The 26,668-nt window shown below is 41.1% G+C and overlaps 1 protein-coding gene across 9 annotated transcripts in view; it reads right to left on the bottom strand.

The window, feature by feature from the left end:
- Nucleotides 1-3,624: 3,624 nt before the first annotated feature.
- LNPEP (leucyl and cystinyl aminopeptidase) overlaps nucleotides 3,625-26,668 on the bottom strand; it is an 87,801-nt gene continuing 64,757 nt past the window's right edge. For all 9 annotated transcript variants that reach the window (XM_061622748.1, XM_061622731.1, XM_061622695.1 and 6 more), the window contains exons 12-18: nucleotides 16,597-16,780; nucleotides 15,916-16,072; nucleotides 14,465-14,649; nucleotides 12,458-12,619; nucleotides 11,755-11,895; nucleotides 9,680-9,761; nucleotides 3,625-9,030 (exon numbers count right to left, since the gene is read on the bottom strand). In XM_061622748.1, coding sequence (XP_061478732.1) covers nucleotides 8,899-9,030; nucleotides 9,680-9,761; nucleotides 11,755-11,895; nucleotides 12,458-12,619; nucleotides 14,465-14,649; nucleotides 15,916-16,072; nucleotides 16,597-16,780 — 1,043 coding nt within the window. In that variant the 3' untranslated portion in view covers nucleotides 3,625-8,898. The remainder of the gene's footprint in view (nucleotides 9,031-9,679; nucleotides 9,762-11,754; nucleotides 11,896-12,457; nucleotides 12,620-14,464; nucleotides 14,650-15,915; nucleotides 16,073-16,596; nucleotides 16,781-26,668) is intronic.

The raw sequence follows: 26,668 nt of genomic DNA, 5'->3' as shown, positions 1-26,668 counted from the left end.
TTGCTTTTGCTTTGCATTGAAATGATTGGGGTGGAATAAAGTAATGACATAATGTACATAACTGCATAAATTATGCAAGTGACATAATTTTACCACAGCAGACAGAGAGACAAATAGTGTCATTTTTGGCAGAAGACTAATTGCAGCAGAATGGAAACAGTGCCGTATGTGACATATACAGTTGGAGAGAAAACAATGACTCCTTACATCCCTATCTTCAGATTCTCAAAAGTTTTCACTACCTGCAAAAGAGTCCTCCTGCCTCTTTCACAGGGAGCTTTAGAATTTGACATTTTTGGTGATGGGGGCAAGACTGAGCTAATATATTATTGCAGAGTGACTGTGGGCAGCATGCTTTTCTTGTAAGGATTTATATACTGCCTCACAACAAACGTTTCTGAAGCAATGTTCAAGAAAAATATCAGAAGCCAACATATAATAAAAATGAAATTTAAATAATCTAATTCACTAAAAGACAAAAGAAAAACCTTGTGGTTTAAGAATGTACCAATAGCCAACAGATATGTCTATCAAACTTTAAAAAGCAGGGAATTTGGGCAGCTATAGTGAATGCACCAGGGGAACAGGAGACCTGACCTCCTCTTTGAGATATTGTACTGCCCTACAAATTTGTAAAAATGCAAACACCATTTGGGTTGGTATTTCACAGTCCAATCCACTTCCTGTGTAACTTGGAAGAATTTGGTAACATGTGCCTCTGAGCATATGGTGAGTGCTGACAACACCTGCCATCTCCAAAAATGGAGAATTACATTTTTGTATGTTTGTTGGTGTTCTTTGCTTCTTTTCTGTGTTGCTACAGAAAATCTAACCTAGAACATTATATTTTTTTCATTATTCATCCTAGAAATCTGTGTCAAATTTATTTTCATTTCAAAGCCTTTCTATTGGTCAATGCCATATGATGGTGAAGATAGCCTTTTGTGTTTCAAACTGGAGGTTATGTTCTATTTCTATTTCGGGTGCATTAACAGTTGGATCTGAAACTGCAGTTTGATGTAAAATCGGACTGATTACAATATGTTACTACTTAAGCAACGACTCTAGCTGTTGGAAAAAAACAAATTTGGCCTGCCCAAGATGCATGTTTTCAGCCGGCTATGCTTAAACCACTCCACTTAAGGAAAGGTGGGCATGGTCAATTAAAAACACAGAGCGCACCTAGCATTTTGCTAGAATACATTTCACCTCTCACTGTTTTGTCTTGTGCAAACTGAGACATTCCTCATGCCCATTGGAATCAGTGCCATTATTGCACAATTGTTGTTGGAGTTTTTTCAGTGTTGCTGTACTTCACATATTCACAGAAACACAAGAAAAAGAAAATGATTTACTGTAGCAAACTTCACTAAAATTGTAAAGTAAATCAAACATATTTAAAGTGACTATCTGAACTATATCAACTGTCTTAATGTTGCTTCCTTCCTGCTAAAACAAGATCAGTACAGCACATGTCTTGTTTCTGTTATTTGGGCTGATTGCAAGTGTTGCCACCACCCACCATATGCTCAGAAGTACATGTTACCAAATTCTTCCAAGCTACACAGGAAATGGATTGGACTGAGAGAGACCAATCCAAATGGTGTTTGCATAGATATGTTCTTAAACTGCAATAGGGTTTTTTTTTTTGCCTTTTAGTGAATTTCTCTGCTTTTTAATCTGGGAGGTAAGAAATGGGATCCTGTGCAAGTTTGCTGAGAATGATCATTTGCATGCTTATTGAGATCACGCTTAGGACAGGTGAAACTGACCACAGGGGAGGGGAGGAGGAGAAATGGCAGGAGTAGGGGAGGAAGGGCAGGCTGGATCATTTGCATGTTTATTGAATTCAATGGGATTTACTCCCATGCAATCATGCTTAGGATAGGTAACACTGACCATGGGGGGTAGGAGAAGAGGAAGTTCTGGAGTGAGCAGGGGAGGAGGAGGAAGAGGGGAGGGGAAGAAGGGAGGAGGAAGGGAGAGGAGAAGGAGCGGAGAGGCAGATCTGATCATTTGCATGCTTTTTGAGTTCAGTGGGATTTACTCCCGCGCAATCATGGTTAGGATAGGTAAAACTGACCATGGGGGAGGGGAGAGGGAAGGAGAAAGGGAGTGGAGAAAGGGGCAGAAGGTGGGGGAAGGAGAGGATTGAAAGGGAAGGGGAGAGTGTAGGGACGGAGTGGGAAGGGGCAAAAGGGAGGTGATAGGAGGGTGGAGGAGGGGAGGGCAGGTTTGATAATTTGCATGCTTATTGAGTTCAGTGGGATTTACTGCCATGCAATCATGCTTAAGATATGTGAAACTGACCATGGGGGAGGAGGAGGAGGACAGGGGGAAGGGGAGGGGGTTAGAAGGAGATAGGGGAGGGAGGGACAAAAGAAGGGAGAGTGAAGGGGCAAGAGGGAGGGGAGGGAGAGTGGAGGGAAGGTTTGATCATTTGCATACTTTTTGAGTTCAATGGGATTTAGTCCTGTGCAATCATGCCTAGGATAGACAGAACTGACCTGGGGGAGGGGGGAGGCTAGGAGCAGGGCAGGAAGGGGGAGCAAAGAGATTGGGTTGGTGGGCACTGGGCAGAGGGGAAGCCAAAAGGAAAACATTGTGAACAGTATCAGTCTTTTCCAGGGTTTTCCCCACCTTTTTATTCTCCAGCAGGCACATGTAGCCTCCCACCCAAATTTAAACCAAAGCTGTTCCTGGCCACATCCACACCAGGCCTTTATTTCACTTTAGACAGTCATGGCTTCTCCCAAAGAATCCTGGGAAGTGTAGTTAGTGAAGGGTTCTGAGAGTTGCTAGGAATATCAACTAGGTTGTTAAGCAAACATTTCTGAGTTCAGGACTATAAGTTTTGTAAGGTTTGAAATGGGCTTATGGGAAGCATCAGAATGGCATGGTGTTTTTTTCAATTTAACATTGCAGAATGCAAAAAATCCATGCTGCCTATAGTATATAGCCACTCTCATGGCTGTATAAAAATAGATCTTAAAAGCATCAAATTACGAACAGCCCATATAGTACACAACACAAAACAGTCAAATTCTCAGGAAATCCCTCTTAAAGAGGTTTCAATAGCCACCTAAAAGCAAAACATATTAGTTCAATTGGACAATGATTCCATAGAGCTGGAGTTGCAACCCTAAAGGTTTCTAGTCAGGTACAGCTCTGAGACATACAGAACCCTTAATGATGTTCCATTAGAGGAAGGTAATTGCTGAGCAGGGGTACATAGGGCAAGGCTATATCTCAGGCACCGTGGGTGACATTTTTCTTCCTTTAAGCATATCCTGCCCTCTGAAACCTCCCAAGCTGTCTCATCTCAAAAAGCCTCATGGGATGTGTTACTTCATATTTTCCCCTGGGCTTTAATTGAAGTATGGGAAGCTGGTGGAAGGAGGCTTCTGAGCACTTGAGATTGGCGCACTTGCTGGTTTTGTTTAAAAAAAAGATAAAAAGGACTTTTCAACCAGTACTGCAAGATGAACTTACTTTCCAAACTTAAAAAAATAAAAAAAATAACCAACAGTGGCCAGGCACATAGTAGGCAAACTTCAAAGACTCACCCCAAATCCTCTTAAATACATTTGAGGAATTAGGATAAAGATAGGAGAAAGTCACACGTTTGTATTTAAAAGATTTTATTTTCATTTCACCAATAAAAACAGTGTTTGCAGTACACATGCCCTTCAATCAGTGCTGGTTATATGCACACCATTTTATTTGAAGTATAAGAAAATAGGCTTTATTTCTCCTTTACAAATCAAGGAAAACAAAAAATGTGCATATAATGCGTATATATGTACATATACACACAATTTTCAAAAATCCTTCTCCTCAAGGTAATATTATACAACTTGGTGTTACTGTTTTGCTGATTACAGCTCTAGAGAAAATTGAAGATACAAACACAGATGTGTAATCCCCTTTCAAATTCCTGTTACAATTGATATTCCAAAACTACTTTGATGTTACCATTATTAAAGCCAACCTGTTGTTATCAATAGAACTACAGACCTCTCCACTGTTCTGGTGCAAATTTAATATCAAATCCACTCCTTTTTAAAAAGCTTTTGTAAATTAAAATACTTTAGTGGCTTTCAACCATCCATTCCAATTTCATCATACCATTCCAACATTTTTTAAAAAGGTAACTATTTTAGATTTTTACAGTAATTTGCTACATGGTGCCATGACTAACTTAAAAAAGATGCCAGACCATTGCTTTTGATCAAAGAGATGTTGTTATGTGTAAAGATCTGAATTTCTACTACGAAACAGCAGGTTTAAAGTAACACAGCAATTTTATAGGAGGTTTAAGTTCTTGAAGACTAAGACCTGAGAACGTAGCATGGCAAAAATATTTAAGGTGATTAAAACTTTAAACATCTCATTAAATAAAGAATAAAGCATTGTAAACATTTAGTAGCATTATGTCAAAGCATCAGATAAAGAAGAGAGTGTACCTATGAATTTTTAAGAAGTGTGCACACAGGAAAGGGGCATTATTAGACATCCAAGCAAAGTCAGCTTTTGAAATTGAAATTAACACAACCAACATTGGCATCTCAGTTCATGAAATACAAACAAAAATGTACACTAAAATGAGGCGACATTTTAAATTTCAGAGTGCAATGAAAGATAACATCTTCCAGAAGACATTTAAGAAAGCCAATCTATCAGAAGGAGGAATGTTCTAATAGAGAACAGTTGATAGATACGCAGTTATACAAATACAAAATCAGTTCAAACGTCAGCATCCTGTAGCATGGTGCTACTAAGGAAAAATTAAGGCCATATTCCTTAGAGTATTATCCTTACAATGCATGTCTGAGTTCACATATGGCAAGATGTAATGGAACAGGCAACTTTTTAAAGAAACAAGATCCATTACAAAAATGCCATCTCCCTCACTACACCTCCCCCCTCCCCACAGTGCTACAAAGACAATGAAAATGCAGGTATGCAGTAGCTTTGTGAGAACATAAATGTAGATTAACTTCAGCCATGTTGACACTGAGTTGGCTAATATAAGAAGCTTTACGCTTCTGAGAGAATATATCATTCCTTTGGCTATAAGAGATTTCAAATAGGCTGGCTATGTTGCACCCCCCCCTTTCCAAATTGTATCTAAAGCTAAAGACAAACGGATGGAGTGTCCCATGGCATTTATAAACAACTTTAATATAGAGTCTGTATAAACATTTTTTAGCTACTGCAACAGCTTCAGGGAATTCTTAAAAAAATGTTGCACAACACTAGCTTCATTTTTCCACCAGTTTCTCCTCCGTTCAGAAGTTTCAAAAATGAAAGGATACTAGTTCTCAGTGGTGTTTTCCAGAATTACATGAAGGTTGCACAGGAGCTCAAAATATTTTTAGATACTACATTAACACTTGTTTATAAGTACCAGACATTCTCCCTTTGTTTTAGGGGTACGGTTCTAAGTGCTCAAGCTTGATACCTTCAGATTCTGGCTTCCATGTGTTAACTGGCTGGAAAGAACTTCACAGAAACTTTTGTACCACCCATTAAAAACATTTGATAAACGGCAGTCATCTCTGTTCTCCTGGCAATCATATCAGAAATAAGAAGTTTGCTCCAACTAAGGGGGTCTTAAGCCCTTTATGCACTCCCATCTTGCTTTCATTAAACTCATGGGGGAAGAGCAGTGGCTGGTGGCCCTTCTAACATTACCTGCCCTGCTATCTCTATCCCCAATATCTGAAAGAAGAACAGCTGAATTCTTACATGGCATCACACTAAGTGGGTGGACATCACTGGACGATTCTGTGCCTAGAGGTTATTTAAGGAAAATATACAGAAGATAAATCTCTATTTGCAGACATTGTGTGCAGGGTACATAGATGTCCCTGTATGTGTGTGTATATAAGTTTAAATAGCTGGATAATGTTTATCCATGGGAAAAACAACGTCTAACACTGGAATATTAAAGTTGTGCTTAAATTGTGTGGAGACAAAACAGCTAGAGGTGCTACCTATGAACTGGCTAATCTAGACTATTTGGATTTCCCAAATCCAGGGTTTGGATGCATACATACAGAGAAACATGTTTCTCTGTTTTCAGTGTCATGTGCACAACACATTTCCTAACACGTGAGAGAGCAGGCAAATCACTGCATGCTTTAAAGCTCTATGGCTGCACTCTGGAGCACCACAAAACTACGAATCATGATAATCTGACTCCCAATCCCAAAAGGAGTAAAAGGTACTTTAGTCATTCTGAATATAGATTAAGCAACAACTTTCATTCACTGAGTGAGCACATAATTATAGTATAGCCTAAGAGAATTGTCTAAGGAAGGTTTTTAAACAAATAAGTTCTTTTTATATATTACTAACATATTCATTTTGCAATGATAATATACTTTAAGGCACATGAACCATTATTATTTGATTTAAAAACACAACCAAGTTTGATCCCATTCAGATTCCTTTCATATAAAATCCCAAAACCTAAAAAAGCTGAATATCAAAAGGGGAAGGGAGGATACACAAATTTTTGCAGTGCATTTCTACACAGAAGTGGTTGATTTTAGAAAGACAATCTGAAAAAAGAAATCTGAAACGCATGTTTATCTGCCAGACAAACTAATGGATGTGTCTCATACATAGGACACTATAGAGTAGGGCATAAATGCTTTGGTCTGGACGGCAGGCCTTTCCAAACCAAGAATCTGTAACGGAACTGAGATGTTACCATTAAGGAATAAACCCAAATGAGACATCAGCCCTGGATTTGTCTTAAACACAGTAGACAATTGTATCATTCAACTCGTGAAAATATATCTATTATTACAGTGCATTTTTTTCCTGAAAGAGACCACAAAACAGATTAAGATTAGGTAAACACAAGACACAATATCTGTGAGCTGCCACTTATGGCTTGAAATTGCAAAAGAGGAAGTAATAGTAGTAGGGGCAATCTAACTCCTCCAAATGCAGTGAATTGGATAGCTAATTAAGGTAGTCAGCACTTGATCTCACTTGACTTTTATGGAAGATAGATGAGTTCTTATAGCTTCTACTGCAGGTTAAATTCCAGGGCCCAAACATGGGCAAACAATTTTGATTAATATTGTTTAAATAGGAAGTTTTACATAATACAAAATCCATACTAAAAAAATAAATAATTGAAAAATATTCTTAATGCAACAGTGCTTTAATTTAAGCAATATATGCTTAATTCTAGAAGACAGGTGCACTATATTTCAAGTACAGTTCACATTTCCAGTAGCAAGCACATCTATATATACATATATGATCATAGGACAGGGTCCAGTGATCCCCCCCAAACAAAGGAATCAAGGGAGCAACTAACTATTCCACATAATTTTGCTCATCATGAACACATTGAAAGAAGGGGAAGGGCAGAGGACAAAGTCAAATGACTTAAGTACAGGCTACAAAAAAGAGAGAAAGCATAGCCAGCCAGCCACACATTCACAAACAACCAGAGATCATGACAATAATTCTGGATGGTCTTTCCTCCCATTCAAAGAATGAATGTAGGGTAATTTTTTTTCCACTGGAAGATGAGAATTTTCTATTCAATTTTAGAAATTGAACTACTTAAGATTGAAGAATTTGCCTTCAGTCTATTAGATATTCAGAAGTAGTAACAGCTACATTTCCCTAAGTGATAACTCTCCTCTCATTGCACATTGTGAATCAATATAGATGGAATATGCACTGAAAGCATGAAGACGGGTTTCTTTCGTTCTGAATGCTTCTGTTGATCTAATCATGACAACTTTCTTCTTGGGAGCCCAAAGTTATTTAAAACAACTGGAACTGTACACCTTTGGCAGTTTTCCTTAGTTTGGATCATTTGTTCCAAAGTTATCAACTTAAACCTAGTGCTGTTTCTGAATCACAGGACAACTTATGACTAAATGAAGTGAGCTTTCCAGTATTGGGTTAACATAACATAGAACTGGAGCTCTATAGCATAGAAAAATGGAGATTAACAAGGTTCCACAACATGCATTAATGAAGATCTTCTGGGTGAAGCGTATTAAGTCAAAACAGTGGTAAAAATATCAAATCAGCCAGAACAATCAGTACCCTCTGTCCTATAATGCTGGCAAACACCACTAGAAATTAGGATTTTCATAAGTACCTAGTGAGATAGGAGTCAAAATCGTATCTAATTTATTCTAATTACTCACTGAAAACTCCATCATAATATATTCCCCATCCAACAAAAGCTATTTGCACAAGTGCTGTTCAGTACATGATAGCACACAGCCATGTTACAGACAAAAATAAAAGATTCCTACCAATAATTATTTTATTTCTCATATTTGCATAATGTCTAGAAATTACTTTGATAAATGAAAACCTAGAGTCCTCAAAATCCAATATTTTCACTTTTGTTGTTCACCTCCATTATTGGTGTCTTACAGCTGCTTATAATCATGGTAATTTAAAAAAACGATTACACAGCAGGTACACTGTTTACCATTCAAGAAACCATTAATAATGCGGAAGGCTGATTAAACAGCACCTTGCAAAGAAAAACCAGCTCACAGGAAAGTTCTTCTTTAGCTGCTCTTTTATGTTCAGCTGTCATTCAATTTGTAGAAAATAGAACTGGATTTTCCTATGATGGAAGGGAGTTCCACGACAAGTTATTGTTCTTGTTTTGTGAATGTTTGGTCAATGAATGAACACTCCCTTAAAATTAGCAACTCTCTCTAGTCCACAAGCACTCAAAAATGTGCAAACTTAGGTGGAGATGTACCCTGAGCTAACTAAAACCCTCTCACAGCACAAAGAAAGTTGCACTGCCTGTTTTTGTTTGTTTTTGCAAAAGCAAAGCAGCAAAAATCGCCACATTCTAAATGACTAATTGAAGCTCTGGTGGAATTGTAATCACTGCAATTTCTCCAGCATCTCCAAATTTTTCTCCATCCACTGGATATTCAGCTGAATTGTCTCAATGGCCTCTCTGACAAAGCGCAGTTGAGCAGTCTCCTCTGACTTTGATTCAAAGAATGTCTGAACCTGCAGAAGCAACACACACACAAAATGAGGGCAATTTAAAAAGCTAGCTTAACCCTGTGCATCTAAGGTGGCCCAACAGGATGTTATATTTGTAAATAAGAAGGGTGGGGGAGAGGAACCTTCATTTAGATTTTGACAATATGCATATTTTAGTTTAGCCCTAGTTACATCAGTGCATACTGTGAAATATTAAAAATCCAGACTATTGAAATCCCTTTTTTGTAAACATGTGGAAGAACTTCCTGATCATATGACTCTTGCCAGCTGTGGAACAAGCTGCCTCAGAAGATGGTGGACTCCCTTATATTGGAGGTTTTTAAACAGTTGGATAGCTACCCATATGAGATGGTATAGTAGGATTAGATGACCTTTTAAGTCTCTTCCAACTTTATTATTCTTTTAAAAAGTTAATTTAAATGAAATACACATGTGTGATTAAGGCAATTAACCCACCAGCAGCATGTTTTTCCAGCTTCCAATGGCATCTTTCATTGATGTACTGTGTATCAAGAATATACATCCACTAAAGCTAATAATAACAAAGCAATACATGATAGAGGCCAAGATTCTGTACCATGATAATGTTCCAGTTTCTATATCAAGTGACAATACTTTTCCAATGCTCATTGGCATGCTTTATTCAACAAACCTCAAGCAGATGTTCTTGTGTCGAGAACTGACAAGTTGTTGTAATCACAATATTTTGGAGGGTGTATGATCCATGGTGAAACCTGAAATTTAGGAGAATGAATTCAAACCAACCAATGTTCATTCAAAGCTTATTTAACTTAATTCATATTAAGTCCCAGGATATGGTATGAAGGCACATGAGGCCAGCTCCCTGCTGAAGCTAAGCAAGGTCGGGTGTGGTGAGTGCCTGGATGGGAGACTGCCTGGGAACCATATGTAAGCTGCCTTGGGTTTCTATGATGAAAAGAAAGGCGGGATATAAATGTAATAAATAAATAAATAAATTCATATGCCTGGCCTATTTTGGAGGCTCATGATGAATTACATTATTTAACACTCTTAAAGCAATCAGTATTTAGAGTAATTTGTTTATCCCCAATCCACACAAAATAAGTAGAATAGATTTAGTATTTAAACCCTCCTGTTCTGTTACAGAAATACTCAAAGTAGCTTACAATGAAGAACAAAAATACAACATAAAACAATATAAATACTAAATACAATGTAAAATACAAAGTACCATCTAAGTTATTAAAATTACATATTGAATATAAAAGTAACAAGAATATAACAATATAGTGATTCAATAATACAATAACTACAAGAAAAATTAATGCTGCACAATGACTGCAAGTTTTGTTTGGATCCCAATTCGGTGCTTCAGAAAACAGTCTGATTTGGTCCTAAGCATTTTGAAGGCTGTCTGATTAGTCTTGGGTTCCAAATTGAACCCTGCTTTGGAAAAAAACCTAAGATTTGTGCTTCTCCCATTTGTTGTGGGGAAATAAAAAATGGCCATAACCTTTTTTCCTTTGGACAGAATTAGATGAAATTTGCAGGCACAGTAGCCCCTCCTGAGAAGATGAAACCTGCTTAAATACAGGCATTTAACTCCAGGGTTCCTTGTGCTTGTGTAACTTTAAATTTTTTGTGTCAAAAACAGAGAAGTTGAAACTTTTTATTTTTTGGCAAAATCTGCAGGTGTGATAGCCTTCTGAAGGTACAAGTCCTGTCACATTTCAATGGATAGCCATTAATGATTTTCCTGCAAAGCAGCCTTTACAATTTTGGGAGTGGCAATTTGTATGAAAATGCATACATCAAAGGAGCTCCTACGTAAGGAACCTGCCAAATTACAGGCAAATAGGTGCAGCAGGTTTTGTGCTAGGCAACTTTAAAGTTGGCTGGGGGAAGAGAACTAAAAGGGATTCCCTTCCCTTCCCATGTATGCCCCTCCAAGAGATGGTCAGAAGCAACAAGAGAACAGGCCTTGTTTATGGAAGCTCCCAGCTGTGACTCTCACTAGGGGAAGATGGATGAACAATTAATATTTGCTATTTGTATCATTTTATTGAATTTATTATTTGTATGTATTTTTATTATTGCAAATCACTTTGGGATTCCTCTGGATGTGTGAAGCAATCTATAAATATAATAAACTAAACTAGCCAGTGTGGTGTAGTGGTTAAGGTGGTGGACTACAACCTGGGAGACCAGGGTTCAAATCCCCACATAGCCATGGAGCTCACTGGATGACCTTGGGCCAGTCACTGCCTCTCAGCCTCTGCAATGGTAAACCCCCTCTGAATACCGCTTACCATGAAAACCCTATTCATAGGGTCGCCATAAGTCAGGATAGACTTGAAGGCAGTCCATCTCCATTTTCAACTGGGACCCAAACTCAGAAACTAAGTGGGCATATGGGACACAGCCTGAAGAGCTTGAACGTCTAGCATTTTTCAAGCGACCGCCACTGGCAAAACCAATACAGCAGGGATGGGAAACCTATGGACCTCCAGAAGTTTCTGGACTCCAATTCCCATTGACCCCAGGTAAGGGTGGTAATGATCAGGGATGACAGAGGCTGCAGTCCAGCAACATCTGGAAGGCCACAGGTTCTCCACCTCTGCAGTAGAGCACAGCAAAGACAAGAACAAGGTGATACATTATTTCAATAGACTTTCCCATGTGTTAGTGTAGCAGGGGGAGGGATAAAGACAGAAATGTATTATGAGAACTCAAGAAAAGCCTTACTTCCTTATAAGCTGACCCCAGTTCTCTTTGACAAAGTCCCATGCCAGTAAGTGCCCAGGCAAATTCTGACTGGCCACTCTTATAACAGTTGGAAGATCCTGTGATCTGATGCTGCTTCCTTCCAGGCTTGCTTGCATTAACCTGTGAGATAAAACAAGAGTCAGCTTATAGGCACATAGTACCCTGAACTACCCTCTAGCTGAGACGTCCCCCAAAATGTGTAGATTTTTAGCAGACAGCCTATCACTGGAACCGGTAGAAACTGTTTTATGCTTATTTGACAAAAAGAGGCATATAAAAACTTCAAATAAACACATACTTTAGTAACTTTGCAAGTGAAGACTAGAACTTGCATTTTTAGAACTCCAACTGAAAAACTGTGTAGAAACAATCTATTAAATGCTTTATTTTAGGAATTTGGGATATTCCTAGATATTCCAATTACAAAAGAGAACAGCACCAGAAAAGATAACTGGTTGCCTCAAGTTTTGAAGCAATGTATAACACATGTCCAAAAAAGCAAGGAAAGAGAAAGCATTCCTCCACATACATAAGTTCTCTCTTGCCAGTGTAAAAGGCCAAAGAAGGGAAGGTGTGTTAAATGTTCACTTATTTTCTGGAGTTCCTTTTACAGTGACATACAGAAATTGCTCTTGGGATTATCTTTTTTACTAGTATATGTGTAATGTGTGGGGCTTCATACCAGCTCAGTTTTCTAACATCATCTGTACTGGCTAGTGCTTCAAGGATTTTGAGTTTTTCTGGTTCAGAAACCAAAGATGTATACATGCTTAAAAGGAAGTTCCAGCCAATTTCAGTTTTCGCTCCAGCTGTGAATATGATCTTCATAACATCTGTTGGCAAGCTACAGAGAGAAAGCACAAACCTTTCTCAGAACTGTCTCAAAAGTACAAGTCACATCAAAGCATTAGATAAAATGAGTGATCACTTCTCTCAGTCAGTCCTTAATCCAACAAACTAATCTGAAGGGTGCACAAATTCACACACTGCAAGACCTCTCAGATACTTGGTAACCAAGAACCACATACGACTAAAATTTACATTTGACTGTACAAATTTTATTTATTTATACCCTACCTTTCTTTCCATGGTAGAAACCCAAGGTGGCTTACATATGGTTCCCAGGCAGTCTCCCATCCAGGCACTGACCACATCTGATCCTGCTTAGCTTCAGCAGGGTGCTGGCCTCATGTGCCTTCAGACCATAGCCTGGAACTACCACTAGGAATTCACACCAAGCCTAACCCACACTGATTCTGTGCAGTGATGCTAACTCAACGTTCTATTAGGGTACATCATGAATGACTACCTTCAGCTCTCCATCATCCCTGACTATTGGGTCATCCTGGCTAGGACTAATGTAAAAACATCTGGAAGGCCAGGAGTATACAGTTGTTGCTTAAAATGCCAGCACGTATCAGCTCTTGATCCTTGCTAAGCCAATCACAAATAACTACAATCACATGCAGAATTCAGTTCCTGCCATGCCACCACAAATGCAATTTTTGAGCAATTGCCAACAGATACTCAGATCCATTTGCCATAGGAAGAGAGCTAACGCCATTCTGTTTTTTCAAGTACTCATGACAAGCCCAACAGTTACATATACTCAAACTAAAGTTCAAGAGGTTGAAAGGTTAAACTCCTATGGCTGTAACAATCTGCAGTTATGAAATTAATAATTCAAATACTGGATGGATGAGGAGTCTGATCCAATCCGTTTGCTGTACAGCTATTGTGCAAGTACAGCTGTACTGCCAGGCAAGCAAAGTTGAATAATTCTACTCCATTAGTCTCTAAAAATTCTCTTGCCACAGCTCCTAGTTAGGGTAAAGTTCCACTAGCAACTCTTGTTTTAAGCACCAAAGTAGCAGTGCCAGCCTCTGCCCTAAAATAAGGAGCAGGCGTCCCTTGTGCCACTACCAGGACCCTGATGCTGTTCCTGTGCCCAGCACAGAAACAAAGATAGATAAAACTAAGCACTTAGACAGATCTTGGAGAAAGGTTTAGTGCTGTAACAAAGTACTTATAGGAGTTTGCTGACATTACAGAACCTAAAAAGCTAGTCAGATAGTGTTCCTCTTCATCTAGAAGACTATAAACAAAGTTGGGAACCTATGGCCCATGGGCCAAATTTCTCCAAACCATGCCCACCTGCTCCACACCTGATGTCATATGAAGAAAGCAGGCATGAAGTCATTACCCATCAGGTTATAGGTGGTGAGTTCAAGCCTGCTGTTTAGCAGTACTCTGCAAGCCCTGCAAGGTGCTTTCAAGTCCTGACGATCGTCTAACATCATTGTGATGTCAGGTGATTGACAGGTAGATAGCTCTACCCAACTGTCAAATTTGGCCTGTAAGAGGTAGGGGAGATGAGGATCTGGCCACTGGCTATAATGCTTGAGAACTCTTTTTCAAAAGATCAGGAGTGGCTCACCTGAGGGGGCAAAACCATAGCAATAGCTCCACCAGTGTACCCACACAGCCCAACCCTGCCACTGCCAGGAGTCTGTTACTGCAGTTCTGCCTTCCAGGCAAACAACTTCTGCAAGAGATGTGGATCCATATTCTCTTTTGAGCCAAACAGGCTTCAAGACTTTTGGTTGCAGTGAGACCATGTAATGGAAAAGTATTTCTGAATCCCATGGTACAGAAGCAGCTTGAACCAAGGAACATTTTTATGTTTTACCTTTTTGAGTCATTTAAGTCCTTCCATTCATTAAACAGCTTGGCAGCAACTGTGCTACAGTCTCCCAAATTATGGGAGCAGGCAAAGGTTAGTAGACTTGACTTCAGTTCTTGTTCTGACAGAGTTCCATCATTTGTCCATCTCTGTTGCTTAATCTTGTCTCCAAATAGTGTTAGCATCTTATGCTAGAAAACAGAGGAAATGTTACCACCAAAAACCCAATTACAACTGCCTTGTGCCTATGTTGTAGTTCATGGGTCCCAAAAGTTCCCCGAAGCACACATTGTGTCAGCTTCTTGTAACACTCCTATCACTCATCCTCCATTCCTCACAACTCTACCATTCAGTTCCATGAAGGGTCCAGAATAGGGACTTCAAGAGTATTTCTCCATAGTCTTATTTATTCTCAGTCTCAACAAACACCAAATGAGCCTGAGGGAGGAGATCAGGTGCCTAGGCTTCCATCACAAATAGTAATCAGCCCCTCCATTCAAATGACATCTTCCCCTGCCCATAGAACTCCCTGCCATAAGACCACTCAGACACATGTTAACACCATCTTAAAATAAAGCCACATGCAGTGCAAACGTTAGGGCTAAAGATGGTAATCTAAGGACCAATAATAGGAAGCACATCCCACACTTCCAGTTGGAAGATACTAGTTCTAACACTACACTCTTTCCCTCTCCCTCCACTTGGGAGGGCTTACAAAAATCAGACTTCCCCCAACCAGACTCTCACTCTGGATCAGGGCCACAGGCCTGTCCTTCTCCATGACCTGGCCAACAGTTGAATTCCTAAATGACAGCAGGTCCCCAAAGGGGCAACACAAAGGGGCTTTGAATGACCTATGATTCAAAAGGAGAGTTCAAATCTCTATGAATTGTATTAAAGGGTACATAAAACTGTTCACACTCTCTTTAATTCACTTTCAGATACCCTTTTTTATCCAATCCATTTTCTTGTGGAACTTGAATTATTTCATTTTTAGGTGAATGTGCTATATGGTCAAAATGACAGAGACAAAGTGCTGTGGCACCATGAAGACTAACTGGTTTGTTTAGGATGGACACTTTTAGGCACCATCCTCCTTTGCTATATGATTAGAGTGTAATTTATCTGGTTACAGATTTTAGGAGAACCCTGAAGAAATGCAAGAAACAATCTGTTTCTTCTGTTTTCTTCAAGGTATCTATCTCTATGCAGCTGGGATCTGGCAGTTACAAATGGCTTTTGTATCTACTGAGAAACTATAACATGCTTTTAAGTGACAAAGTTTTACATTACACATCCAACATTTCATTACAAACCACATTGTGCCACATAAATGTCATATTAAAACAATTAGATTTAGGAATTGGCCATCCATGTAGTACAAACTCTTTGCCTCTAGTATGAATTCTATCTCTAGCTTTCACAGAGTCACTACCTGACTACTTTTAAGATCTTACCAATACTTTGGCTGAAAGGTAATGCATTCTCCTTTTTTCAACTAGGTTGAAGATACGACTCATTTGGTACAATGCTTGTAAGATTGGAGAAGTGCTGTTTTCTTTCACTAGGTAGTCTATGAGATCAAAGGCCTTGGCCAAAGACACCTTTCCTACCCTAAAAGGGACATAAAAAAGGACGCAATCAAGCATTCTGACTAATACATCAACCCTGAACATATTTAAAAGACCTTCATTGTGGTACAGGATACAAGTTCCTACCAGTTCTTAAAATATAAAATAGTTTTGCTATATTCCTTCATATAATTGGATTTGCTATTTGGAGGCAAAACAATAACAGATGATGGGTTGATTCACTAGAACTCTATATACTGATGAGCCCTCAAGTCCAAAGTGCTGCTAGGAGATATCAAACAGTTCTGAGCTAAATTCCTGTATTTCTCACTCTTCTTGCAGATTGTCATGTGCCTCCATTCACGAAAGAATCCTAAACTAAAGGTTTTGCAATTTCATACTTAGAGCTTTGTTGTGTATACTGGTGAACATCTGGGGTAATAAAAGATAAATAGTTAATAGATTAGATGGGTATCCTGTTCTCCCTTATGCCCTAGAAGGTTTGTTCTTAAATTCTGGATTTGAAGATAAATATCAGAGTTCATTGTCATAACTTTAAAGAATTACCCTGCCAGATTAAAAATGTTATGTATCAAATTGGCTCTGTCTCTGGAACTCAGAGCAGTGGGTTCTTTCTTCAGTAGTTCAATTAGAGCAGTCCAGCCACCTTCATCATACTGCACAATATAGTAACCATTTGAGTCTACGTTGAACTTCACCCACTCTGTTTCACCTGGAAGGTCAATGAAATCTAGGGAGAGGGGGGAAAAAGAGGGTGAGAAAGAAAGAACTGAGTTGTTTTAATCTTCAGAACTCTTGCTAATTTCTAAGAGTAGGTAAGGGCACTAACACTTTACTGGCATCACTCAAGAAGCCATCTGTCTTCCTAAATTTTCCAGAAGCCTGTGGGCAGCAGGAACCAACCAATGTTTACAGTGACAGAGTACCTCTTGGCTGCAATAGACTTGCAGCCAATCCCATCAGGAAGCCAACTCATGGAATCTTTGACAAGTAAGTTGTGCATGAATGACCCATATTCATTCATTCATTCTCTCTCTCTCTCTCATGGATGCAGCCTCAAAACCACAAATAATGAAAGTCCAACTAGTTAGCAAATAAAACATTTAAGCATCACAGAGCATGTTCACATGGCATCTTTCCATGCTCCCAGTTCAACACTCATGAACACTCTGGTGTGCATGGAATGCATTCATTGGACAAATGTTTCCTATTGCATGTCACTATGTCACAAAGTGGCAAAAGACTGCCCTGCCACCGGCAACCTAGACCCATTGCAATCTGGCTTCAGGCCCAATTTTGGCACTGAAACAGCCTTGGTTGTCCTGATTGGGAGAGAGATTGGGGAGGGGGGAAGTGAGACCCTGTTGGTTCTCCTCAATCTCTGAGCAGCTTTTGACACCATTGAGTTATTCTGGAACAATTCAGAGAGATGGGAGTTGGAGGTACTGTTTTACAGCGATTCCCCTCCTACTTGCAGGATTGTCACCAGAAAGTAGTTGTAAGAGATTGTTGCTCATCCCAGTGGCTTTTGAGCTGTGTGGGGTCCCCACAAGGGTCCATTATATATCCTATGCTATGCTATCTATATAAAACAGTTGTGAGCTGTTATCCAGGGATTTGGAGCACAGTCCTAGAAGGGGTTGCTCTCCCCCTAAAGGAACAGGTTCCACCCATTTGTGGAATGCCCTCCCTGGAGAAGTACACCTGTCTCCCTCATTATTGATTTTCAGGAGAAATTTAAAACATTCCCATTTACTCAGGCATTTGAAGGCTGAGAAATATCAGACATAGCAATCATGAAACAAATAACTATGAGGGCAGATGATTGCTTTTAAATTGTTTTTAATTGTTTTAAATATGTTCATTTGATTTTAAATTGTTTTAACTTTGTGATGTTTGCCACCCTGGACTCCTTGGGGAGGAAGGACAGAATATAAATTTAATACAATAACAGCAATAATCACTGTGTAAAAGGGTAGGGGAAATAACCAAGCTCAATGTGTATTGTGAAATGTTAAACATTGCACAATCTCAAAACATACAACCAATTCCCACAGTTAACACTGTGTCAATAGACTATTAACAGTAGTACTGGGAGAGACCTCCCATCATAACAGAGTCTCTTTCAACCAACAGAGGTGACAGGAAAGACTCAGTTTTATTTATTTGCTAAATGGATATAGGGGCCAGAAAGAAATCAACTGCAGAGAGCTTAGCCCATTGATAGGCATATTAATGTTCTGAATCTAGTCTTGCATTTCACTTCACTAGAAAAATGGAAAAAAGAATCCCATCCTAGTGTAAATCTTTCTAAAGTTACTCCTACTATGAAGATATATTTTGTGGTCAGCTTACCTACCAGCAGTACATTTGTTAGAACCATCAAATCCCACCCTTTTAGCATGTTTGTCCCAGAAAAGTGTTGGGGGCAGCATTGGTTTCAGTCTTTTCTTTTTAAAATAGGTTTACTGCTTTTCATTAGCATATTTAACTTCTCAACTATGCAGCAGCTTGGATTTTGGCAGTAGTATATGTATATTTTTTAACACACACTGCTTTCATCTTCTCTGGAAACCAGTTTTCAATTATAGAAATGTATCTGTCCAGAAGTGAATTACTTGAGTCTCTGTGGTTGGCACTACTGCCCCATCCTTTTATATTTAGAGGAGCCAGATTATAGAAAGCTATCCATTACAAACTCAATTCCCATTTTTACCATGAAGCAGGCCTGCTATATCCAAGAACATACCTCCAGGCAAATGGAAGGTACCTTTAGACTACACATCAAAGAACTGTCCGTCTCAAGAGGGGAACACAAGGAGAACAGCTCACTAATTAGCTGAGTCACAGCAGTCCTTTTCAGTCTTAACAGCATCCATTTGTTTAGATGAACTAGTTGTGTTTTTTCACATCACAACTTGGTAAAAAAAAAAAAGCTGATGATGAAGCCCAGAGTTCAATTTAAGCTGAGACCCATTCTGAGCTCTACGGTCTAATGATGCTCCTGATGTCACTGGGATTACAAGGCCCCCTCTCCTCCAATGCTTTTCTAAGCTGCCTCATCTACTGGAACACATCAACAGGCCTAGTAGCCTCCCAAACTCAAACTTTCAGCCCCCCCCCAAGTTGCCTGCCATTAGTACAAAAGGACTGCAGTCTTCATTTCACCATAGATGTTGCAGGGAGACAGAATCCCAGACACTATGCTGGTTGGGTAATGTAGTTTCCAAGGGTTTCTGGGTCCTAGTCAGGACCTATGAGCCCTCAGAAATTAGTTCCCCTTAATTCTGCCTGGGAAGCTGCTACACATGTGCATGGCTGGCAGGATTTTTGGAAAGTACAATTTACTAAAGCCCTAAAGGCCCTGAGAAACTACAGTTCCCAGCATATATAATGTTGGTACAGGGACTGATGCATGCGGTTGCAGGTACTTCTCTCCTCATTGCTGTGACCAGGTTAATGTCTGAGAAAAAGAAGACCAAACTAATTCTAAGCTGCGCCTGATCTTTAAAGAGCTTTGGGTTTGGGTCATAATTAACCCAAAAGAAGTAACTGGGAAAATGTATATTCTGCAGTCTCTAGTTCTAAAATCTGGTTGCAATCTCTTCTTTAAAAACCAGAAACTAACTCAACTTAAAGTATTTGTTTATTACAAATATTTATATTCCACGTTTCAGAGTATAAATCCTACCAGTGCTCTACTATTAAAAGATAATTTCCCTCTTTTATACCTCAGCCTTCTCAAGTTCCTGAAGTCGTATATAAGTACGACCAAAAATAATTAAATAAAATGAGATTCCCTTGCTCCAGGAGACATCAATTCATATTTATATAAAGAGCTAAGTCAGAAGTGCACTCTACTAAGTCAACAGGAAAATACTATTCAAATGAAGAGCACTGGGAAATTAGTTGATAACCATTTTGGCCCAAACTTATCCAAATGTACTGTTAAAACTGAGGACCAATTTTTATTGACCACAATTATTTTGTGAGAGGAAGAAACATTCATCGTTAAAACAGACAACTTTGTAACCATTTAGAAACTACACAAAGTAGTTGATATGGAAACTGTAGTACTTTAGAGGTTCAAAGCCTAGAAATGTTTAGCATGTTAGACCTAAGAAAATAATCATTTTGGTATGCCCCATTTTTCTAATCATGCAGAAAAAAGACATTTGGTCTTACCGTAAAATGGTTTTCTCTGTGCATGTCAAAAGCTGATCTCAGGTGGGTAGCTAGCTCCACCTAGCGGTTGAAGGCAGAAGAGTACTAAAGAGGCTTTTTTAAATAAAGACTTCCTGCTCTGTGCAACTCCTTATTTCAGTTTTTGATAACAAGCCAACCAACAGGAGGAATGAACAAAGAGAATTAATAGGAACCATTGACATGAAACAGGAGACAACAGCACTCATACACTCTCTGCTACAGGCCTAAGATGAAAAAGACAGTGATGGCAGCCCAGCTCTCCTAGGGAGTGGCGCTGAGATCAGCTTTTGACATGCACAGAGAAATGTTTTTTCTCCTGTGCATGGAAAAGCTGATCTCAGGTGGGGCATACCAAAGCTGACCCATGTATGGTGAGAACATCGCTGGGCTGATTACACTAGTGATCTGGGAGAATGTGCAGTAGCACTCTCCTCCCAAAAGCTGCCTCTGCTGATGCATATGTGTTAATCTTATAGTGTTTATTAAACTTATTAGGTGCGGCCCATGTAGCTGCTCTACAAATCTCTGTGATAGATGCGTGGCGTTAGAATGCTGCCAATGTAACTGCTGCCCTAGTTGAGTGGGCCACTATCCTGGCCGGCTGGGCTAATTTTAGAGAGGCGTAGGCCAGTGTGATACATGCCTTAATCCACCTAGCTAGTGTGGACGAATACACTTTCTTCCCTAAAGATGCTGGGTGGAAGGAGACAAATAAACTATTTGTCTGACGGAGATGTTTTGTTTTAGAGATATACACTTTCAGGTCTCTTCGCACATCCAGTGAATGCCACACTTTCTCTGTGGAGTGAATGGGATTAGGACAAAAAGAAGGAAGTACCGGCTCTTGCTGACAGTGGAAGGTAGACAGTACTTTAGGATGAAAAGAAGGGACAGTACACGTAGGACTACTCTATCCTTATGAAACACACAGAAATTCTTGTCAACAGACAGAGCATTCAACTCAAGACACTCTCTGGGCTGAAGTAATGGCCACAAGGAACAAGACCTTAAAGCAGTGATTCTCAAACGGTGCGCCCAGGCACATTGGTGCACCCTAAGAGGTGGCTAGGTGTGCCTCAAATATTATGAAAGTATATTTTAAAAATGAGAAGAAACCCATTTGTATAGGGTAAGTAATATTTTTCTATAGTTTATTTTTATTCATAGTTTATTAATATATTTTCAATTTTGTACACGAAGTGCGCAAAATTTTTATGTTTTACAGTGCGCTGTGAACCAAAAAAGTTTGAGAACCACTGCCTTAAAGGATAGGAGATGTAGGGAAATTGGACTTAGGGGTTCAAAAGGGGTTTTTTGTAGGGCCGTTAACATCTTGTGTAGATCCCAAGTTGGGTAATGATGGGTCATAGGAGGTGCTGATGCCATTGCCCCACATAGAAAAGGCCTGAGTAATGGATGAGATCCCAGCGGTTTCTCCAGAGATGTAGACAGAACCGCCGAAAGGGCTGAAGCCTGGAGTCTGAGAGTGTTTGGCCTAAGACCCAAGGACAAGCCATCCTGTAGGAAGCAGAGAATGTCATTTATACCTGCTTTCCTTGGAATTAAACCCTTCTTTTGCCATCACGTTGAGAAGGCTTTCCATGTAGTCTCATATATTCTAATTGTGGAAGGGCGTCTTGAGGCCATCATAGTTTCCACCACTTGAGCTGGAATGCCTCGTTTTAAGAGGCGTTGCCTCTCAGTCTCCAAATATGAAGAGCCAGCCATCCCGGGTCTGGGTGAAGAAACTGTCCCTGCAACAATAGGTCTTCCCTGAGGGGACTTTGCCATGGAGGATCAATTGACAGATCAACGAGTTCCAGGAACCGGGGTCTCCTTGACCACCAAGGAACTATCAGTAGAACTCTTGCCTTTTCGGCTCGGATCTTTTGAAGTACCCTGGGAATTATCAGAAGAGGGGGAAGGTGTAGAGTTGTCCTTGGGGCCACTGGGATGCCAGAGCACCTATGCCTTCTGCCTCTGGTGTCATGTATCTGGAGAAAAATCTTTTCACCTGGCAGTTGAGGTGTGTGGCACCTTAACTCTGCCGAAGCATCTCACTATTTCCTGAAAGGCCAATGGGTGAAGCTTCCATTTTCCCTGATGCACCTTCTGTCTGCTGAACCAATCCGCTTGGCAGTTGTCCTCCCCGTTGACGTATTCCGCGAGGATCAAGTCCACGTGTGTTTCCGCCCACTGGAACAGTATGGCAGCTTCCTTCTGTAGTTGTGGGGAGCGTGTGCCTCCCTGACAATTCAAATCTGATTTGGCCAATACGTTGTCTGTCCTAACCAGCACCGCCCCCAACCATTTGATCTCTGTGAAGTGCCTCAGGGCTAGTCAAATTGCATGAAGCTCCAGAAGATTGATTGGAAGCACTGACTCCTGTACTGACCAATGTTGGAAGTGGGGCAACAGCAACTCCTGTTTTGTTCTTTTGTTTATGTCCCAGAAGGGAGATAGGGTCCTCCAGATGGATAGGCTTGATTGCCTTTACCTGTGATGCTCTGACTTCCTTCTGTTGTTAGACTGATACATCTTAAGGGAAGCTTATCTGCCCCTCCTCCTTCCGCCCTCTCTTCTCCACTGCCCGAGAGAGAGGAGACATCTTTGTCTCTGCTCTCTCTCTCTCCTAGCCATGAAAGCAATTCCCACTCCTGGGTATTGTGCCTCCACCTTAGCTAGTTAGGTAGAACTAGGTATGGCTTTCTATCTACTATGTATGCCTTTGTATCTACTATGTATGCCTTTCTATCTACTATGTATTTCTATAAATAAAGTAGCTTTTATTATTTTACTAAGTCTTAAGTCTCAGTGATCCTAATGCAGGGTAAAAGCCTGCTTTCTTAGGTAAATGCACGCACAGACTGGCACACTCGCATTTCAGACCGCTGTAACTCTCTGCTTAACTAATTTAGCACCACAACAACCAAGTCCCTTGTATCATCTGGCCATCGCAAATGGCTCCCCAGCCTGTGAGGCTGGCATCTGAGGTGATCAGGGTCCGTGGAGGGTCCTGGAACAGCACTCCCCTTAGTAGATTGGGTTTGTGTGCCCACCATAGCAGGGAGCGACGGACCACTAGTGAAAGTGCTACCTTCCGGTGACACCTGGCCGCAATGTCACTTTGAAAAGGCAGTAGTGCCCATTGGAGTAGTTGAGAGTGGTGACGTGTCCATGGTGTAGTCTGATAGGTTGAGACCAGGAACCCCAAGATACCTGCCAGGTGCATAAGATCCGCCAAAGGCGAAGACAGGAACTGTGTGACGGCTGTAATTGTCTACTCTGTCTTGAGCTAACGTTATGAGTCCCTTCTGCGAGTCTATGGTGGCCCCAAATATATTATGCGGTGGGGTGGGCAAAGCTGGCTCTTGGTTTGGTTGACAAGGAAGCCGCGATCCTTGAGGCATGCAGGGGTGATGTGCATATGTTCCCAAGCCTTGTGGAGGGATGGAGACCAGAGCAGAAAGTTGTCCAGGTAAGGAAAGACATGGAGCCCCTACGTCCTGAGGTGTGCCACCAGAGCAACCACAATCTTTGTGAATACTCTGGGGGCAGTCGCCAGACCGAAGGGCATGGCCCTATACTGAAAGTGATCCTCCCCCACCGCAAACCGGAGGTAACGTCTGTGAGGTGGAAAAACAATGACATGCAGATTGGCCTCCTTCAGATCAATAGATGAGAGGAAGTCTCCCTTTCTCAATGCCTCCTTGATGGACTTAAAGTTTTCATGCAGAACCTGCAGTATTTTATGAACTGATTTAAGTTCTTCAAATCAAGTACCACCCTGAAAGATCTGTCTTTTTTCCCAATGGTGAAGAATACTGAGTCGATTCCTGAAAACTTCTCGCCTGTTGGAACGGGCTCTATTGCCGCAATCTGCAGAAGGTGGGCAATCGCTTGAAGACTCCTTTCCCGCTTCTCTGGAGACGATGAGAGGGGGGAGGGGATAAACTTGGTTGGAGGAAGGGAGGTGAATTCCAGCCTTGGTCTGTATCTGAGGGTGTGCAGTACCCATTGGTCCAAAGACGTGTCCCTCCAGCGGTGGGCAAAATGTTGAAGGTGTCCTCCCACCTGAGGGACCCTGGCTTCAGAATTGATGCTTATTCCCCCGAGCCTGGAATCCAAAACCCAATCTGTTGGGGAAATGTTGTAGGCTCTTAGACTGAGTACGTTGCCTATTCCAGAAAGGACGGCTGGTACCAGACTCCTTTGCTCTTCCGAATGCCCTGGAGCCTTGAAAGGACTGAGAGGGCAAATAAGGACGGAAAGGTATATGGAAGAATCTTTTGTCGTCTCGTTTTTTGGCAGAAGGCATAGCTTTCTTCTTTTCCTTCAACTACAAAACCCCAGTTAGGGCGCCGTCGCCAAATAGTTTGCCACCCACATAGGGCTCAGATGCGAGGTTAGAGCAGGCTGCAGTATCGGCCTCCCAATGGCATAACCATACAGTCCTTCGAGTGAAAACAGTCGCTACTAATGACCTTGCCAAAAACTGCACGGCATCCATGGATGCATCTGCCATAAAGGTAACTGCTCTCGAGATTTTCAGAAGAGATTTCTGGATTCGAAACAGATCCTACTGCGGGCCGTCCAATAGATCCTCTAGCCACAGCAGGGATGCTCTAGAGAAGACCGAGGAGGCTGCTGCTGCTGTGATGGAGAGCGCACTGGCCTCATCAATCCTCCTAAAGCCTAGATCCAGCTTGCGCTCTGACAGATCCTTGAGGTGGGCATCAGAGTCTTTCAGGTTGAAGGACGGATTTAGTAAATTGACTATGGGGCCGTCGACCAGAGGAACCTTGAGTTGGTTCATGATGTGTTGTTCCAATGTATAGTCTTTGTTGGCAGTTGCAGCCGATTTCTCGAACTGCAGTGGGGCATCAGATTCGGACTTGATCACTTTAGGCAACAGTGATAGAAGTTTTAGCACCCTTGACTTGGGTTTCAGGTCTGGACACACAGCCAAAATTCTAGATGCTGAGGGAGCTGGAGGATCTTCCGGAGAATTTAGGTTCATAGCTTCTATTGCCTTGCACAGGAGTGGAAGGAAATGAGCCTCCTGAAAAATCCTATTGGTCACTACTTCCTCTGACTCCGAATCTCCACTCCATTCTTCCTCATTGAGGACAATCAGCTTGTTGTCTGGGCACCATTGCCTCCTCCTGAAGTTGAGAATGCCTGCCCTGTGAGGTGGCATAAGGGTCCGGTGATGCCCTGCCCGGTGGTTGGGGCATGTTTGAAGAAGAGAGGAGTGTACTGAGGCCCTGCACCACTTGCACTCTTGAAGGTGGCGGAGTGGGTGCTGTGGCTGGTGTGTCCTTTGTGGGGTGTCGTGCCTCAGCCGCTGATGTGGAAAGATCTCTGGCTAGATCCATTAGGAGAGAATCTTTCAGCTGTTCCTTTAATTGTTGACGCATGTGAACAGTGTGGGTTGTGCACCACGCCCTGAACTTGGAGTTCCTGATGTGAAGAGGGTGAAACGAAGGATGCTTCACCCCTCTTCTCCTGTAACGCTTGGTGAGACGTAGCTGTCTTGAGGAAGCCTTCAAATGCCTCAGGAGAAAATGATGTAGAAAAAATCACCTCCAGGGTGGGCTGGAATTATAGAATCATAGAATAGTAGAGTTGGAAGGGGCCTATAAGGCCATCAAGTCCAACCCCCTGCTCAATGCAGGAATCCAAATCAAAGCATTCTTGACAGATGGCTGTCCAGCTGCCTCTTGAATGCCTCCAGTGTCGGAGAGCCCACTACCTCTTCTAGGTAATTGGTTCCATTGTCGTATGGCTCTAACAGTTAGGAAGGTTTTCCTGATGTCCAGTCGAAATCTGGCTTCCTGCAACGAGCCCATTATTCTGTGTCCTGCACTCTGGGATGATTGAGAAGAGATCCCGGCCCGCCTCTGTGTGACAACCTTTCATGTACTTGAGTGCTATCATATCTCCCCTTAGTCTTCTCTTCTCCAGGCTAAACATGTGCAGTTCTTTCAGTCTCATGGGGCTTGGTTTCCAGTCCCCTGATCATCCTTGTTGCCCTCCTCTGAACCTGTTCCAGTTTGTCTGCATCCTTCTTGAAGTGCAGAGACCAGAACTGGACGCAGTATTCAAGATGAGGCCTAACCAGTGCTGAATAGAGGGGAACTAATACTTCATGTGATTTGGAAACTATACTTCTGTTAATGCAGCCTAATATAGTGTTTGCCTATTTTGCAGCCACATCACACTGTTGGCTCATATTCAGCTTGTGATAAACGACAATTCCAAGATCTTTCTCACATGCCGTATTGCTGAGCCAAATATCCCCCATCTTATAACTGTGCATTTGGTTTCTTTTTCTTAAGTGTAGAACTTTGCATTTATCCCTGTTGAATAACATTCTACTGTTTTCAGCCCAATGCTCCAGCTTATCAAG

This window comes from Rhineura floridana, chromosome 1 (genome assembly GCF_030035675.1).
Source record: "Rhineura floridana isolate rRhiFlo1 chromosome 1, rRhiFlo1.hap2, whole genome shotgun sequence".
Taxonomy (NCBI): Eukaryota; Metazoa; Chordata; class Lepidosauria; order Squamata; family Rhineuridae; genus Rhineura; species Rhineura floridana.
The sequence above is the reverse complement of the archived record's forward strand: the minus strand, read 5'-3'. Positions and strand labels throughout refer to the sequence as shown.